General features: G+C 43.8%; 1 protein-coding gene across 2 annotated transcripts in view; it reads left to right on the forward strand.

Annotated features, from left to right (window-relative positions):
• The window catches only part of tna (Zinc finger MIZ domain-containing protein tonalli), a 27,006-nt gene continuing 9,845 nt past the window's right edge, over positions 1–17,161 (forward strand). The window contains exon 1 of one of the 2 annotated variants that reach the window (XM_076370904.1): positions 1–1,527. Coding sequence is in view for 1 of the 2 variants with exons in the window: in XM_031978566.2 (XP_031834426.1) it covers positions 16,777–16,799 (23 nt within the window). In the remaining variant the exon portion in view is untranslated. Of the gene's footprint in view, positions 1,528–16,743; positions 16,800–17,161 lie in introns of those variants that run through there. The other variant, XM_031978566.2, reaches the window with a different exon arrangement.

A 17,161-nucleotide genomic window follows, 5' to 3' on the forward strand; every position in this document is an offset into this window, starting at 1 on the left:
GCAGTGTTCGTGCGTCTGTGCGTTGGGTGCGAGTGTCGCGCTCCTGCTAAATGGCGTTCGTGTGCGCCTGCGCTTGTATACGTGCGCGCGTGTAACTTACTCCCACCCGCTGACGACCGTCCGACTACCTACCACTACACGCTCCGGACAGTGTTAGTCGTGTTCAGTCGTTCCGACGCTACACAGACGCGCGATCAATCCGCGTTACCGACCAACACACGTCGGCGAGTTCTATCCAGCAGCGTGGCCCGATGCTCTTGTCACCACTACACCAACACGGCGCACCAACACCACCGGACCCGGAGGCTTTCGTGTGGTGATACACGATCGTGACGACGAATCGACGGACAGGGACACACGCCGTAGATACACCGAGCGTATACACACAACGGACGATAGAGAGCGCGCGGAAGGTGCAAGAGAGAGGGACCGGCTGAGTGAGACAGACAAGGACGGCGAAAGAGGGAGTAAGGAAGACCGATGTTGGCCCCAACAGCCTCTCACTAGACAGTATTACTTTCAACCGTTTAGCGGGGCCAATGCTACCCGGCGCGGAGTAGTCAGTCAGCCGAGCAGTCAGAGTCAGCCGTCCGCGAATACCGAGAGGACGCTCTCTCTCTCCGTTCGCGAGTATCATCGACGGCGACCATCCACGCGGCGATCTTCAAATGTTTCCGCGATCGTCCCCGAATTTTCTGTTGGCCCGCTCGTCATCCTCGTCGTCATTATCCATTGTTGTCAATGCCGTGCCATCGATTCCTCCGACATACAACCCGTCTCTGTGACAGACCGAGGCACGCGTAGTTGCACGACCGTTGGATATTAATGAAAAAAAGAAAAGTTATCCTTTGAGAAGTGTGTGAGAGAGAAAAAGCATTGATTCGGACGAGGGTAGAGAGAAAACTAAGCAAACGTGGTGGAGATAAAAAGAACATCGTGCAACGAAAGAAAGGAAACAATCTGAATAATAGAATTATACATCTATATATAGATAGATATATAGACATATATATATTTATATAGACGTCTATATATAGGTTTTGTGTTGCGGTTTTTGACATTCGTTTCGCCAGTTACGATTAACGTAACCACTCGATATAAAGTTGTTGCCGTTGCTGTTGCAAGGACACAACACCGGTGTCGGCCACGAGCAGAGGAGTTTTACCCTCTCTCACGGCGCATCGCGGGTCGCACGCGCGTGCAACACTCTCCGGTGGGTTCCGCACACGTTCAGTTGAGCCGTGGAGCGTTCTCGCTCGTTTTGTCGTTGTTATGACGAAGTGATGAATAGACGAAGGCGTTGCAGTGCTAAGCAGCGTGGTGACCGTGCTCGTCGTCGTGACGGACGATGACGATTAACGTAGACAGATTCCGTGGACGCGGGGAAGTGTGCTCGTTAGTGTGATATTCTAGTGGTTTTTCTTTTTGTCAATTCTTGTACTCCGTTTTGCACGAAGGAGGATTGGATTATACCGTGGACGAGCTGTACATCTACCAAGGATAATGCGCCATCGTGTCATCTTTTAGGTAAGTGGAAGTGTGTTAACTATAATCACGTTCACGCAAGTGGTTGCTCGAGCATAATTCGAATATCGTTTCAACGAGTGTCGCGATTGCTTCGATACTAGTTCGATGAATGAAATCTTTGATCGCGTTTCGATTTCCTTGTTCCGTGATAAATCCCGTTCGATAAAATTAGTTGGTCACCAATAACTATTCGGTGAAACGAGTGAAACGATTTGCTTCGATCGTACCGTGGTATTCATGAATCTATCGTTTCGAGTATTACCATTCGAACGAGTATCGAAATAAACGAACGTCGTACGAGATATTTTAAATATGTGAATCGTGCTTAATCCTTTATGTCCCGCATTACTCCATCTTTTACTGTTGCGTTTGAAATATTTTTTTTTCACAACTATTAGAACATAAACGTCCATAATAATTTTTCGAATGAAATCAAAGGAAATTAAAAGAAAAAAAAACAACAAATTAAGCGTATTTGGTGTTCATAGTAGTCTTTTAATGAAAGTGATATCTTAAACTTATCTTTGGTCCATAAAGGGTTAAGATAAAAGTTCGCGAACGGAATGGTTCTCGATTTCTCGACTCGCCACTTGCTCGTTATTACGTTGCAGTAGTAGATATTCTAACCGGTAAGGCGCTTTCACAACGGGTGATTGTTCTAAAGATGTGTCACTCTATCTTACTCGTTTCTCGAGCCGATCCCGGTTAACCGTGAGAAGGAAAGAGCACGAAAGACCACCGGAGAGAGGGAAAAAGACTTCGTGTAGACGGAGACATGAAAACAGGCGGAAAGTCACGTCCACTGTATAATCTTCGATCGCCTGTGGGGTCACGGGACGGTGTTATGCTTAACGTATTAACACCTTTATGTGTAACGACTATAGACTGACGAAGCGGCGATGCACCACTGAATAGCTATAAAGCCGATAGTAAAAATACTTTTATATTCCACTATCGCGAATATGGATTATGTGTCGCCGTACATAGCTGCTGCCTGGCTCGTTACGCGTAGCATCGCTGACAGGAAACAGAAGATGATCGAGAAACGCGTTGTACACTCCTACGCCGGAGTCTCGCTATCGAACCGTGAGTTCTCGAAACCGCTCGTACAATTTTATCGATAAGTAACGAGTTATCGGAAACCTCGCTAGCCGGTGGTGCATAACCTTAATAATTCATTCGGAAGAAATGGTTGGGATAGAGAGAAAAAGAGAGAGAAAGAGTGACCACGGTTTTCCTCCGCGGTATCGTTGAATATCGACTAAGAACGGCGCGCGCGGTTGCGGAACACGCGCGTTAACCTCAAAAGAAAGAAAATTTTATCGGTTAATCGCGTGACTCGCGGGGAAGGGATTTAAAGTCGAGTAAACGGGAGACAGCCTCTCATTCGATCGCGATATCTCGTTTGGCGTGACGATAATCGGTGTGACATTGTCACCGACGTCGTTATCGGCTGGCAAAAAAGTCTAAGAAAAGGTGAGCGAGAGACGGCTAGCCAGCGAGCGGTAGAGCAACGGCCGATCCACGCGATTTTGAATCCAATCGAATCGAGTGGAATCGCGTCACCGAGCAACGTATTCGCGTTGTTATATGCTATATCCGGCGCGCGCTGAGATAATCTTGGCAATATTAAACGCGCAATAGGCATCGCCGTGTTGCCCGAGGTATCTAATCCTTTAGTCATACGCCGAGTCACTGTACTATCAACGATAGTTTTCCGAAATAAGTTTCGTTGTGTACGTGCTCCGGCGAGCGGCTCACGAACAATATAATCGACGAAGGCAGTTCTCCGCCCGATAAACAGTTGCTTCGGGTAACCTAAAAACTATGTCAGGATCCCTTGACATTTATGTGCCGTTGCTTCGAAACTGCAGCCTTGCGGCGCCCCGCTCTACTCCCTAGCTATAAAACACTATAATATTACCGCCGTATTTTTGCTGGCGCTTCAGAACACATTAAATTCTTTCTCGCTTTAACACTTTTATACCCTCCTCGTTCCATGACTTACAAAATGCAACGAAATATTGCTTATTTTCTCGATGACCCACATTGCTCGGGGAATCAAGGTCGTTGCGTTATCAGCCAAAGACTTTTGTGAAAGTAATACATTTTTCTACAGCGTTTAGGGTAACGTTATACATACAATGTTCCGTGTACGTTTTCGGGATCGTAAAATCTTACACGATTGAACATATCGCATCGATAACTATCATTTGCCCCCCTCGCATATCTAACCCGTGTCCAGCGCTACTTCCACGAACTCTGTCGAGCTTTCACCTAACGCCATCGAGACAGAACCACTGTTTCGAGCTGCGCTCTCGCGCGCGCGACGGGAGGGTGGCAGAAGGGGGGGAAGGTAGGGGTATTTGTCGAATGTGCTCTCCGTGCACGTACCGCGTACCATGCAGCCAAACGCGACTAGTCGATTTCTGGCCATATGCACGGCCGGTTCGCGTTATTGCGTCGTCCGCGCGCGCGGAGAAGTAAATCGGTTTCGTTGAAAGCCTTCTAATTCTCGATACACAGGCCTCCGTCTTCTCTCGCGGTGGCACAATATCAGAAATAGGTTTGTTAAAATAAGCGTACACTCGATGGCGCATACCGTGCTTCCCAGGGACGTATTACCTCGGGGGGGAATCACCCGGTGGATCACTGGTGGGGATGCACCAGGGAGAGCCACGCTGCTGCGCACACTTTGCCCTTATCCACAAATAAATGAGGTCGACTCGCCGATTCATATACCTCTTGTACTCTAGCGTACTATTCGTTCGCCGCCCAAGCAGTCCGTTTCTTCTGTTCTCTTCTTTCTCCGTTCCATCCTTTTTGTTTTCGTTTTTCCTTTTATTTTTAGAAAGCCGTGAAATTTTTTTCTCGCGATCTCGACGTCACGTCGACTTGAGCAATAAAAAGAAAGAGCGCCGTAGTTTTCGAGCATAGCACGGCTATCAAAATTTTTATGGCACGCGGGTATCCCGGACGATCTTGCCGAAATTTCGGCAAGCAACGCACCGGCTATTTACCAAATTGGCAAATATCAACGAGTCAGAAATAATATCGTCATCTTTGATTGCGCACTCCTTGCTTGTGGAGCGAGGGTACACGTTTGTCAAGGACGTCGAACAGACGCCTCAGAACTGACAAAGAATTATGTCAGACGTAGCTGCGCGTTGTAAGTTCACCTTGGAGCGTTGGCACGTAGAAAAATTTTGCTCTCCCCTCTGTCGCCGACGCTTCGGAAAACGGAAATGTTAAGAAAACCGAGAAACGCGTAACCGTAACGTCGCGATGTAAAATACCCGTGTTTCGTTTGCCACGTTCCGAACGGCCGACGAAGTGCCCGCTCAGTCGGCCCGATAAGACTTATCGATGATTTGAATCGCGTTTATCGATTAATTTCTCTGTTCGTTTCTGAATCGTAGTGCAATGGGGAACGGTACCTCGGGACGTTTCGCGAACGCTCGACAACCGTCCGTTGAAATCACCACGCAAGCAAGAAAACTTTTCGTGGAGTAGCCGAGAACTGCGCGACTCTATCCTTCATAGACGGCCGTGCGTATTGCTTGCGCAAAACGATTGGTTTACACGCGACGGAATCCGCTCGGCTGGATTATGAAACGTTTGTTTTGCCGGCGTGAAGCGGCCGCTCGTGACGCTCGCGGTCCGACGACAATGGAGCAGCCTTCGGACATTATATTCCCGCACGCGCGCTCAAGGTGAGGCGTAATTAAATTTTCATAATTGTCTGTTGCATAATGAGGTCTCGGGACTGTGCGTCTGCTCGGTCGGCGCACGAATCGAAGCGGTGAATTCAAATTGACCGCGTCGGGTGTCAGCGCGTAGGGATTTCCCCGAACCGTTGGACGTTGCTGTGGACCATTTTCCGCCTGACTGATTGTACACTGGCGCCAAGCGATGTAAATAAAGTCCCTGCCGAACTAAAGATAATTCCACTGATGCGTCGTCGTTTCCCATAAATTGTTCGATACCGACATTCGAATAAAAAGAAAATGTTATATCTTCCGTCACCGTGTTGCTTTGTACCATTAGATCTGAATAACCGCTTCCGTGTACCGTGTACGACGGGTAACACGCCGATCGAAGATAATGTTCTCCATAGAAGTGGCCTGAAACGTTTTTCCTTCGTTTTTTTTTAAGGAAATATTGATTAAAGTGATAAGAATTGTGAATAATTGTGGAAAGCACGACACGGTACGTTTCGTTTCTTGGCTATCAATCGTGTTGCGTGCGGAGAGGTGATCTAATGCGCATGCGTGCACTCTACCGCTTAAAGCGCCAACCGCCTAACTTCGTTCCGTGTACTTATGTCAAACGCCAGGGCTAAGAACGTCAATATTCCTAACCGTGTATAGATTACTCTAACTCACGCTTCGGTGGTGCTCTATGAGGGAAGTATGCTTAACGTCTGGTTATATCGCTGTTCCTCAAATTGGCCACCTCTGTATTATTTTAAACATGTGTAGTTTAAATTTCGTTTAGCGATTTAGCCAACGCTGAAGTTTCGATGCACTAGTTATGAAACAATACTTCGTACTAAATTTTCACTTTGTAGAATAATGTACATCAATTTCAAAATCTTTGTAGTACTTGTTGTTGGCTTCTAATAATCTATAACACTATGTTTCAAACTAGGTACACTATTCACATCACTGCGATAAGAACCAATTTTCGGGCGAAGCATCGAAATGACGATTCAATATTATTTGCCATTCGTTAGGCGACAACTATAACCGGCACGTGTATGCTAACTGTTGAATTAGCATAAAATTGTCGTTAGCTTGATAATTACTCTTTTGTTCGCAATTTAAAAAAACTCAGTTAGCATAATGTACATCGTAGTATTAGTATCTTCTTCGTTTCTCAGTGTCTAATTGAAAAGGTAATATTCTATCCACTTGAACATTGAGAATCTGGATCTTTGAAAACAAAATGGCAGAAACGAACGCGTCAAGTTTCGAAAATTTCTGTCGCTACATCAAATTGCCTATTAACATACCGATAAATCGTAGAAGGTGACTAACGTTGCGGTTAAAGATGCCTCGAAATGAAATCAGTCCACTTGCGCTCGAGATGCGACAATTAGTCAGAGCAATCGGTGCTCGACGGGTCAGCAAGGTCGACTACCACCTTATCCATGAAGGCAGTAAACTATCAACTGTCATTCGCGTCGCATACATTAGTCAGCTTATCCTTTGAGTTAGTTAATATATACTGGGTGCTCCGTACAATCAACGCTTCGAACGAATGCGAATAATACTTCATACATTTGTATGCCCTATTCAATATCGTTCCCGAATTATAGGTAGTTTTGTGTCGCAATTATTCTTTCGATAAAGAAAATAGTTTAATCGATTCCGCAAATAATTGAATGAAATTTTTCAAAGTTCCTTTGCGTTCAAAAATCCTGTTCGTGCTCAAATTTTTGTTGAAATATCTCTTGAAATAATCAAAGATACTCAGGACACCCCGTATAGTGGCTAAAACGCGACTGCTATAAGAAATATAATACAGAACAGTTCCTTCATGGTTCAGTGATAACCGATAGACACATTGTATATCGAGTTTCCGCTGGAAAGATTAATCGTCACCGTGACGATAACGCGTTCGTGATTTATTTCAGTGTTTAGAAAGACGTTAACGCCTCGAGGGACGACCGTAATCGTGCGATACGAAACTGCGAAAAATCGTATCGGTCGGCGCGATCGGTTAATAAAATAAATACAATCGCAAACGGGCCGCGTTGATTGGACGGAAGCGATTGTGCGCAACAAGGTCGCAGCTCACCTTATCCAGGAAGACGCGGTAATATCAGCTGTCACAACTTTAGTTGCTCGCTTATTCTTGCGTACTATCAGCTGTCATTGACAGCGTGCGCGGTAATCGAGGCTCTTCGTGCGCATGCGCCCACACATCGCCCGTTCGAAGCGCACGCGGGAATAAACTTTCTACGTGAAGTTCGAAGCAACATCGATGAAAGCATTTTCTTAAAAACAAAAAGAAAAATTAAAGAATGAATAAAAGATTTTCATAAAAGAACCCAGAATTACTGACCAATCATTGCTAAGCGATATTGTTCCTTTGTTCATTTTAATGTTTAAAATTAAACATTCTCGTTAGACGTAAATATTCAGGAGGATTAGAATTACTAAGAAGTATGATTCGGTGGATATTTATTAGGGTGTTAACAGCCCCTAGTTGGCAAGTGTTCGTTTCGCGGGACACGTGCCTTAATTTAACGCCTCGTATTAATCATCCCTCTTGCACGTCGCTGAGATATAATTATCTCGTAGCTTTTATCTGGAAGAAAAGCTTAAGAGAGCGGTAGACTTTATAATCCGGCATAATTAATGTAAAGAGTAGGTGGAAATATAGTGTCCCTCGTGATATATATTTAAACGGCCGTTTCCGCGCACGTGCGAATACGCGCGCGCGATTATTTGAAATTAACGAGCGTACCGCTGTAATGAAGTACGTGTGAAGCACGTGAGATCGTATCAAAACGATGCAAGCGCTGCAGTAAATACATTGTTCGATCAGACATGGAACGTGTCGTGCATATTTTTACGCGAGCCGTAATGCATTCATCGAGCAAAAAAGTTGATAACGTGTAAAACAGCAACAGGGCGGGGAAAAAAAAGTAAATCGCAATTCATGACTTTAGGGACACTCTCGATCGAGGTCTTCCTTGAGCGTTCCCGTGAAAAATCTTTCTTAAGCAATCTCGCTCATCGATGGCTTCCAGTTTGACCCTGACACACTTCAAGTTACCAGGCGCACCAGTATATAAATTATATCAAAGTTTTCTACAAGAATCGCGATTATTCGGTTTGATTAAGTCGACAGCATAGCCATTGTTATTCGAACGTTTCGAGTTAACCTATAGACGTGCGCGTGTTCTCTTTCTCTCGCTCTCTGTTTCCTTGTTTTCTAAACCTATACGTGAATGCACACGTACGCGTCGAACTATAAACGCCAAAGAAAGTATTTCAGCCGCACATACATTACAGTTTGCAACAATTGTCTCGATTTCTCCGGTAATAAGGTGATTTCCAGCGTTCCTTTCTAATTCCTGATAAATTGCTTCCTCGTTGAACCTCGCGGGTACAGTATCGGTAAACGCCCCGTACGCAATGCTCCTTAACTGTTCGATAAGTGAAGACCATTAGGAAAGTATTAATTTTCAATAATTCTTGGAATAAATACCTCGAACGAAACTTCGTTGGACTCTCGCTTTCGAACGTGTCAAACGTATTGACTCACCCCAGTGCCATCTATTACGGAGTTTCAAAGTTACCGCTTACTTTCGAGCGCATTCATAACCTCAAAATTGTCGGACACAATTAGAAACGAATCGACGGCAACGCCGTTCACCGTGGTCCCCCGACGTGCTTTCTACGCGAGATCGTCGCCCGTTTCATGGCTTTCGCGAGCGCGTTACGTGCTTCGCCATACTTCTACGTGGGAGAGAGAGAGCCGACAACGAATTGTTGTCGCCGTGGCGTTACCTTTATCTCATCGTGTTGGATATGTTGCTGTAACACCACGCTGCACCGGATCGGGTGATATTTATATAACGGTCAAAGGGGTTAAGTGTTCTGGGAAAGTTTCCAGAGCAATGATTGGTCGGCGGCTTCCGTGATTTCGTCATCCGCCAATCAACGCCCTGAAACAACTTTCTCCGAATCCTTGACGGGACGGGCCTTCGAGTTCGCGTGCACGCGCTCCTCGTCTCTATTTGCAGAAATGCATCCTCCGAAGATTTATTGCACGCCGAAAGCAGCGTGACGTAAAGCGTGTAACAATTCGCCGATACAAAAGGCCGATTTCGACATTGAAACCGCGAAGTATGCACTTAAGCCCGTAAATGGCCCGTCATGTTTGACGCGCACAAGTTGGCACCACTGTCGGGGAATTCCGTCCGAATTTTTCACGCGGGAATTTCTAATTGTTTCGAATCGATCTAGAGAACGCGTGCGCTGTACGTGGCAAGGAATGAATTTCTACAAATGTAATTTCGATAATGTGAAATTCTTAGAGGCAGTAATCATTTATCGATATTCTAGATAGCGTATATGTTTAAAGTAAACATTCTATGAATAACAAATTTCGATTGTAATATTGTAATCTGATTGATCATTTGTTGCGCAATTTATATCATACAAGTCATTGAGTTCGTACAAGAAAGCTTGTAAACTAATACTGTAAAATGTTAAACTGTATTGTATTTTAGTATGCACTGTATTATATACTGTATTGTATAAGCATTTCCAATAATTGTTTCGAAGTTTGATTTCGAAAGGTTGGCATAAATAGCATCGAAACTGTTTTAATCGAATAATCGCACGTAGGCAAGATGAAAATAATTTTTGGTGGAAATCGAACCGAATTTATCGGGATACTCGACAGTTCCGACCATTATGTGTCAAGGACATTTAATTTCAACTTTTTCAACGCACAGATATTTTCTATTTCGTTCGAAAAAGAGAGCCTGTTGGTGTCAGCTCGGGTTGATATACTTCACGGAACAAAATGGGAATATTGTAGATGCGGATATTACGCCACTTCTGAATCACTGATAAATTACTTCCGTCATATTTCAAGATATTCGGAAGTGCGCGTGATGTAACTTACAGAAACACGGTTGACCTCGGCAGGCTAGTTTTAATTTGTTAATTCCTGTGTACTTCATTGTATACGAACTGGAATTGGCGTTACAATACTATTGTTGTGATAGATAACGGACTGCGCGACAATGGAAATCAATGTTAGAAAAAAAAAACGTGACTGTACAAGCGTGATGGACGGCATTCGAAAGAAATTCAATTCTTACTCATTAGTAACTCGGTGTTTCTCTCCACGCCTTAGTTGACACAAAAGATAAAGCGGCTTCTTTGGCTTTTCGGACATCACGTCCAAAAATTGTGAACGTGTCAACACACATTTCATAATCGTCTCGCGAGTTGCTGTACCAAGGACCTCCACTTCCCCTCCATCGATAATTTACCTGAAAAATTCGCTTGTTGCAAACGTCGTATTTGGTGGGGCTACCAGAATTTAGTAACTTTTCATTTTGATCCAAAGAACAAAAAAGAATAGCAATTACACGAAAGGAATAGTTACAAAACAGAAACGTTAAAAAAAATGATCGCAAATTCCGCGCGAAAGATATGAAAATATGAAAATTTATCTGAAAGAGCAACGATTGCAAATTTTCAAATATGACTCGCATACTTCGCGCAACTGTAACGTGACACCAATGGTCGATGTTTGTTACAAAACTGTTTTGCGACGCATCACATTTATGCACAGTCACATATATTACGGGTCATAATTATTAAATCGTCGTACTATTGTTCCAGAATTGGACTATGATCCTTATATAATAACAATAAGAGTTATATATTGTCCAGTTGCATAATATGTTTATTATTGCCTTGCCTTCGTTGCAAATACTGCCGATCAGCGGACACTACCACAAACGTGGATACTGCGAAGACAACAGAAAAATTTCAAAAAATGTATGAAGCGTTAAAAGGTGACGAAGAATTTTTATTTAAAAAATTGAATGGTGTAATTTGAATTTTTTTCGTTATCATCAGTTCGATACAAATATAAACTAAAATTTAATATTTGGATTTTCTGTTGAGTCACGTAACGAGGAAACGAATACTAAGATAGTTTCGCCATCTTGGAGCAAAGATTTCTCTTCTGCTTATGTATGTTTACGCTTATTATCGGACAGCCATTGTGGGCAACTGTTCTTTGTACGACCTTCCTCATTTACAATCAAACGGAAGGAAGTTGTCTAAGGCTCTGGAAGTCCTCGTGGTTGAATTTTTTTGATTTCTAGGCTTCCTTGCAACTAACAGCATATGTTACTTCCGTTTTACGCACGCCCAAATGACGCGCGTCGCACGTGTTCTCGATGAATTCCGAGACGTCAATCAAAAGAAAAAGGACTTCGAACAGGAAAACTATTCTTAAATCTCTTCTTTCATATTATAAACAATTTGGGAACATAATACTTTAGAATTGATGGGGAACAACTGCGAGAATACGCTAACATTCTACACCTCCATGCATCATCGACATGGTTTACAAAACGGTCGAACAGCGGCCATCTTTATCTCGACCAGTCGACATTTCCGCTTATCGCACTCGAATTCCACGAAGCACAAGCGGCGCACCGTCTTTGTTTAAATTTCTTAATCGTTGAGTTTGTAAACTGATCGTCGGCATCGGTATCACGAATCACCGAAACCGAATTTCTCGAAACTGCGCACGGCAATTGACGTTTCAACGGGCCCAAGAGATATTTCCGTCGTCCGTATTATCGAAGGAACGCGGCGTGATTAAAGGTCACTCGATAGTCCGTCACGGAATCGCGTTAGGATGCACGATGGTAGCGATAAATTAATCATTAGAAGGCGAGGCGAATCCCTGTCGCTGAAGGATGGTGTAAATAAAAGCGGCGGCCCGCTAGCCGCCCGAACGAATCGGAGAGTTCGACGTCGTCGTCCGTCGCCGTCGTCGTTTCTTCTGTCGTTCGACCTTTTCCATCGGTGAAAAATCTATCCTATCCACCTCGAAATGCCACGAGTGTTTGTTGCGAATGACAGAATCTTCTCATAGGCAGAGAGAGAGAAATTCTCTAAGGAGGTTGGGCACGTCTCGAAGCGAGCTCGAGGGACCAGCAGAATGCATGTTTCCTTCTTGCTCTTGTTCGAGAATACCCGTAATTGAAATTCAAGAGCTACATCGGTAGTTAGGGGAATCTTTTGCTTTTTAATTATGGAAGCGATACCTGGTATGCGTGCTTTTTCCTTCTATGAACGCAAAACGGTCTCGGCAAACAGATTAACAGATTTTTCGTATCGCGTTTCAATAGCGGGATGAACAATTATTAAGCACTGCCGAATGGGATTCAACGAATCGAGCGTGCCGGGGGAAATCGACGGGCAAATTGTTCATTCACTTTTATTCTCTGCTAATTATTATTCATAAATTCGTCGGAGTCGAGCGCGCACGAACAGCTTTAGACGTCCTTTTTTTTCTTGTCGGTCTAGCCGGCTAATTTGAATCGATGTCATCAAAGATGACCGATTGAAAATGAAAATATTTACGATAATGACGCGAGATCTCATTAGGTAACAGGCACGTGTCAAGCTTCACTCGAAACTTCGGTTCCTCCTTGACGTGGCCTTGATTTTTATGTAACTTGCTCCTTGCGCTGCTTTCTATTCTCCGGTACACAATCGTAAATCATGGGATTCGCTTAGCCAGAATTCGGTTGAACTTGAACATTTCTCTGAACAAAATTTCAAAGAGAAGTAATGTTATCATTTCACCTAGCGAGTCATCTTTAATCATTTATAGAGTCCTGTTGCATAACCTAACTTTTTAGAATCTGCAAAGTCGCCATTTTTTCTAAGAGCACCTTAAAGTTTCAAAATGGCCACCATTCCCCTCCCTCATACGAAATTCCATTATCGCGAAATCAATGAACTCAATAATGAATTCAGTACATTTAATACAAAATAATCGTTTGCCAGCGTTTACTACGCAATTTTGTGCAATTCCTCGTGAACGATTAGTTCAAAAATATACATTCAACGTGTTGATCGACGGGTGGGGCAAATTTAACACTCGCTCCACCCGCCAGTGGCAACAAAGGACAATGGTAGTAACAAAAGATAAAGAACCCAGATTCTTGGGTTCGAACGCAGATAATAGTAAATGGCGTCACGCTCGGCGTCTTGGTTTCCTTGACAACGGATCCAGAGTAGGAGGAGCCAATTTACTCGGGAGTAAAGCTTGCGCGGCGTGACTTTTTAACGTTCTATCGGGCGCCAACGCTTTCGAAAGTTTCACCGATCTATAAAACAGAGCCTATAGAACGCCTCGCGCATTAGTTCTATACCGTCATCTATATTCAGATGATAATTTTGTCCGGGGATGCCCCGCGCGACGTGACGCGCCTGACGCCTCTACAAAGACTCGTCAATAAGGGTGAATTAGTGCGGGAGACGACTTTTACGGACGCGATCGGGTGTGTTGACCTTTCCTTGAAACAAAAGGCAAGAATTTCTGCGAAAATACTTTTGTCTCCGCGGCTCGCACCGAAAATAACGATATGATGCACCCAGCAGAGATCAAAGCCCTCTCGATGAGATCCGAGCTTTTCCCTCTCCCTCCCTTTCTTTCTCTCTCTCTCTCCCTTTTTCTCTCCTCCGTTTTACACTTCTGTTTCCGAGCTGAGGGAAGAAAGAGAAGGAATTCCTCCCACGATTCTCTTCTCGATCCGACCTCGGGCCACACGCTCTTGTTTACGTGTCGTAGGCTCGCTGTCTTGCCGCTCGAGAGACTCTCTCGAATCCTCGTTCTCATCCTCCTTCTCTCGTTGTCCTGATTTTAGTGAAGTGTTGCGATCGGCATCCGGCGTGTTCGTGCCCCCCCCCCCCTCCATTCTCTTTCTCTCTTTCTCTTTTTCTCGTGCACACCTTCACCGTCTCTTTGTCGCTCCCGTTAAAGGTGCGTTTAGACCGGTTCAACGAGGCGTCATGCGACTTCGATGGCCGGTCTCACCGCGTCAGCCTCTTTTTCGGTGCGCTCGGTGCATGATTTGTTTGGTAGCCGTGTCGCTCCGGTGACGGTCGACTCTCTTAGGAGACAATGATCTCGGGACTCGTTCCGACAGGATTTTCTAGGTTTCGCTGGCTGCCACGGTCCATTGTTTAACAATTACCTTAATTACATGTATTGATTCCGCGAGTGCTCTTCGCTGTCACTTGGTGACATACTTAAAATATTTTTTTTCTTCAACTAGGTTCATTTTCTATGTCAAATCGAACCGTTTAACGTAGATATATTTGTTTCATATATTTAATCATTTCTTTATTTACTATAAAATTGCAAACTCGAAGATTAACTTTCAAATCCAGGCTTAACATGTGTAGTCGGTGTTGACGTTAAAACGTTTAACAATTATTTTTCTCCATTTGACGTTATCCCGCTGAAGGATAGTTGGGTCGTATTCGTTTGTTTGGTAATTATACTCGGCTACTTCATTTAGCAAAAATATAAATAAAGTTTGCGGGTGGTGGTAGTGGTGACAATGATCGGTACTGGATTTACCGAAGCCAGGTTCAGATACGAGTTCACGGTGTACCGAGCGAGGAGAACGCGGCTATTATATGTCGACGCGCGACGACCGTGAGAGGCCCATTTTATCTCGTACAAGGATTCTTCGCTCGATATTATTCGCCTCCACCTCGACACGCATCGGTAGTATTAGTCGCCTCCTCGGTTTCTGTAAATGGGGAAATAGCCTTTGGGATAGTCCGCATGAATATGCGAATGATTTCGAAACGTTCGCAACTTTGCGCGCGCGCGACAACTTCACACGAAAATCATTCGAAGGACTTAATCTACAATTCCTATGATACATTCCATTCTAAAAAAAATGTATCGATTTTTCATTTAATTATCACATATATACCTATATTTGAGACTGCAATATTGACTAACATTATTAAGTTCAACGTTACAGGGAAAAAAGAATTTTTTTATTTAATTTGATAAAAAATGTAAGATTTCTTTTTGTTTTTTGAGATAGTTGAATAATTCGATTTGTAGGTTAGGTATCATGATTGAAAATAGTATACTCCTCTGTACACTGAATCGCTAGTCTCTCGAATTCTCGTTTCTGCGTCTCCGAAAGCGGCATTGACCCACTTACGGTTACATTTCTTAAAAGAACGTTATATTATGGTCGTCGGTGCTCCACTATCAGTAATTCAATACTTCTTGTGCGTATTGTAGTAAATGGGTTATGAATGTTCCCACAAATTTCCACTTTCACGCAGTATTCCCCAAAATGAAAGAAAAATTGCAACACGCGAAAAAAAGGGTTTTGCGATCAAAGTAGACTGCAGTTTAAACCCGAAATAAAGCGTACGCTTCGGTTGACTCTGTTAATATGTTCGGTACAGATACATAAAATTAGCGATACAACTATAAATTTGTACACAGTTTTACGCCAGTTCTTCGAAACTGAAATACTTTGATAAAAAGATCACGAAAAGGTCATAAATGAAGTCGTATCGGTAAATAAAATAATTGTTTTTCAAATTTATCCTTCAACGTAGTGGACAAACAAAAATTTCGATATTTCAGTACTACTTATTCTTTCTAACCAAAAATTTCACAAAATTCCAATTAACTTTGCATCTTACAAATTTCCAAACATTCATATCCACGATCCACTTATTATCAATTCCAAAAACCAAATCAATACTTTCCCAAAACGAATTACCGCCTATTCGCCAGAAAAGAAAACTCAGCCACCCTACAAACCTGGAAGAACATTCGCCACTTTTCAAGAAAAATTGGAAAACCATTAACGGCGGGGAGATATTCAAATTCAAAGTGAATTCCCAGCGGAACAAAGAGTCAACGGTGTCCGCTTCTAAAGTCGATACCATGTATCCCAACAGTTTTCAAGTATCAAAGAGGAATCATGGGGGGCGATCACAGGATTTGAACGTTGCTCGCTGCGGGGATGTCGCGTATCCTTTGGCGAGCGTTAATAAACGGCGTTTTAACGTGCGTCGTATTCGGTTTCCCGCTAGGCGTCGCGCGTTCGCACCCGTGGACGCGCCTCGGATCCCATCCTCTTTCCAGACCCGCCATCGAACGGAACACGGGACGCCGACGGGCCTTTCTTCCTTTCTTTCTCTCACGCCAGCCGCGCGCAAGCTGTACGCAGGGGCAGAGGCTTTTGTTGCGTGCCGAGTGGGCTCTAGTTGACGAAATATTGACATCCGAGAATAGAAACCCGTTGCGGGCTTTACAGAAGGGGCCCACCCCGCCCCCGGTCGCTGTTTCGAGGGGAAGACAGAAGGGGAGAAGGAATATACAGACGGCGCAAGGGAGAACAGAGACGGTCGAAGGGAAAAAGGCACATAGGTTCGACGGGTCTTCTTCTCTTTCCGTTTCTCTCGCTCTCGTATTCGCTCGTTCGCTTGCCTCTCCTTTTTCCCTTACTCTTTCTCCCTCTCTGTCTCTCTCTATTTCTCCCTCTTTTTCTCTCCAAGTTGCATTCAGCATGAATTTAAAAGGGGTGGGACTCGGATGACGTCAACCTTCGAAATGCTCCCTGTACGTGCTATATCTGGACGTAAGTACGTTACGTGTATACATACGTACAGGGTGTTTCGGAAATCTAATACGATGACTATGAAGATTTCGGAGCGGTAAGTGACTAACACGAGCGGATCCTGGGGGATCGAGACGCGTTCGCCGTAACCAGTTCGTAAATTGGATGCATTCTTTGCGTGAACGAATTGCGATCAACATACTATCCACCGCAAACCGCGTTTAAGAATTGTACCTCGATGTAGGAATGTGACTAACATTTCGAAGGCTGGGGTTTGTGATGAAGTACTTTGTAAGATACTTTTTTGCTGTTTTATAGTTATAGGGTTTTGATTTTTGTTTAATCAATCGATCACGTATCATCGAGTTTTTGTAGAAACGGAGTTAAACAATAATTTGATCGAAATCGGTTTGATGCAGCCAGATATCTTTGGTAGTGTACATATTCTAAATTTTATAC

This window comes from Nomia melanderi, chromosome 9 (assembly GCF_051020985.1).
Source record: "Nomia melanderi isolate GNS246 chromosome 9, iyNomMela1, whole genome shotgun sequence".
Lineage (NCBI taxonomy): Eukaryota > Metazoa > Arthropoda > Insecta > Hymenoptera > Halictidae > Nomia > Nomia melanderi.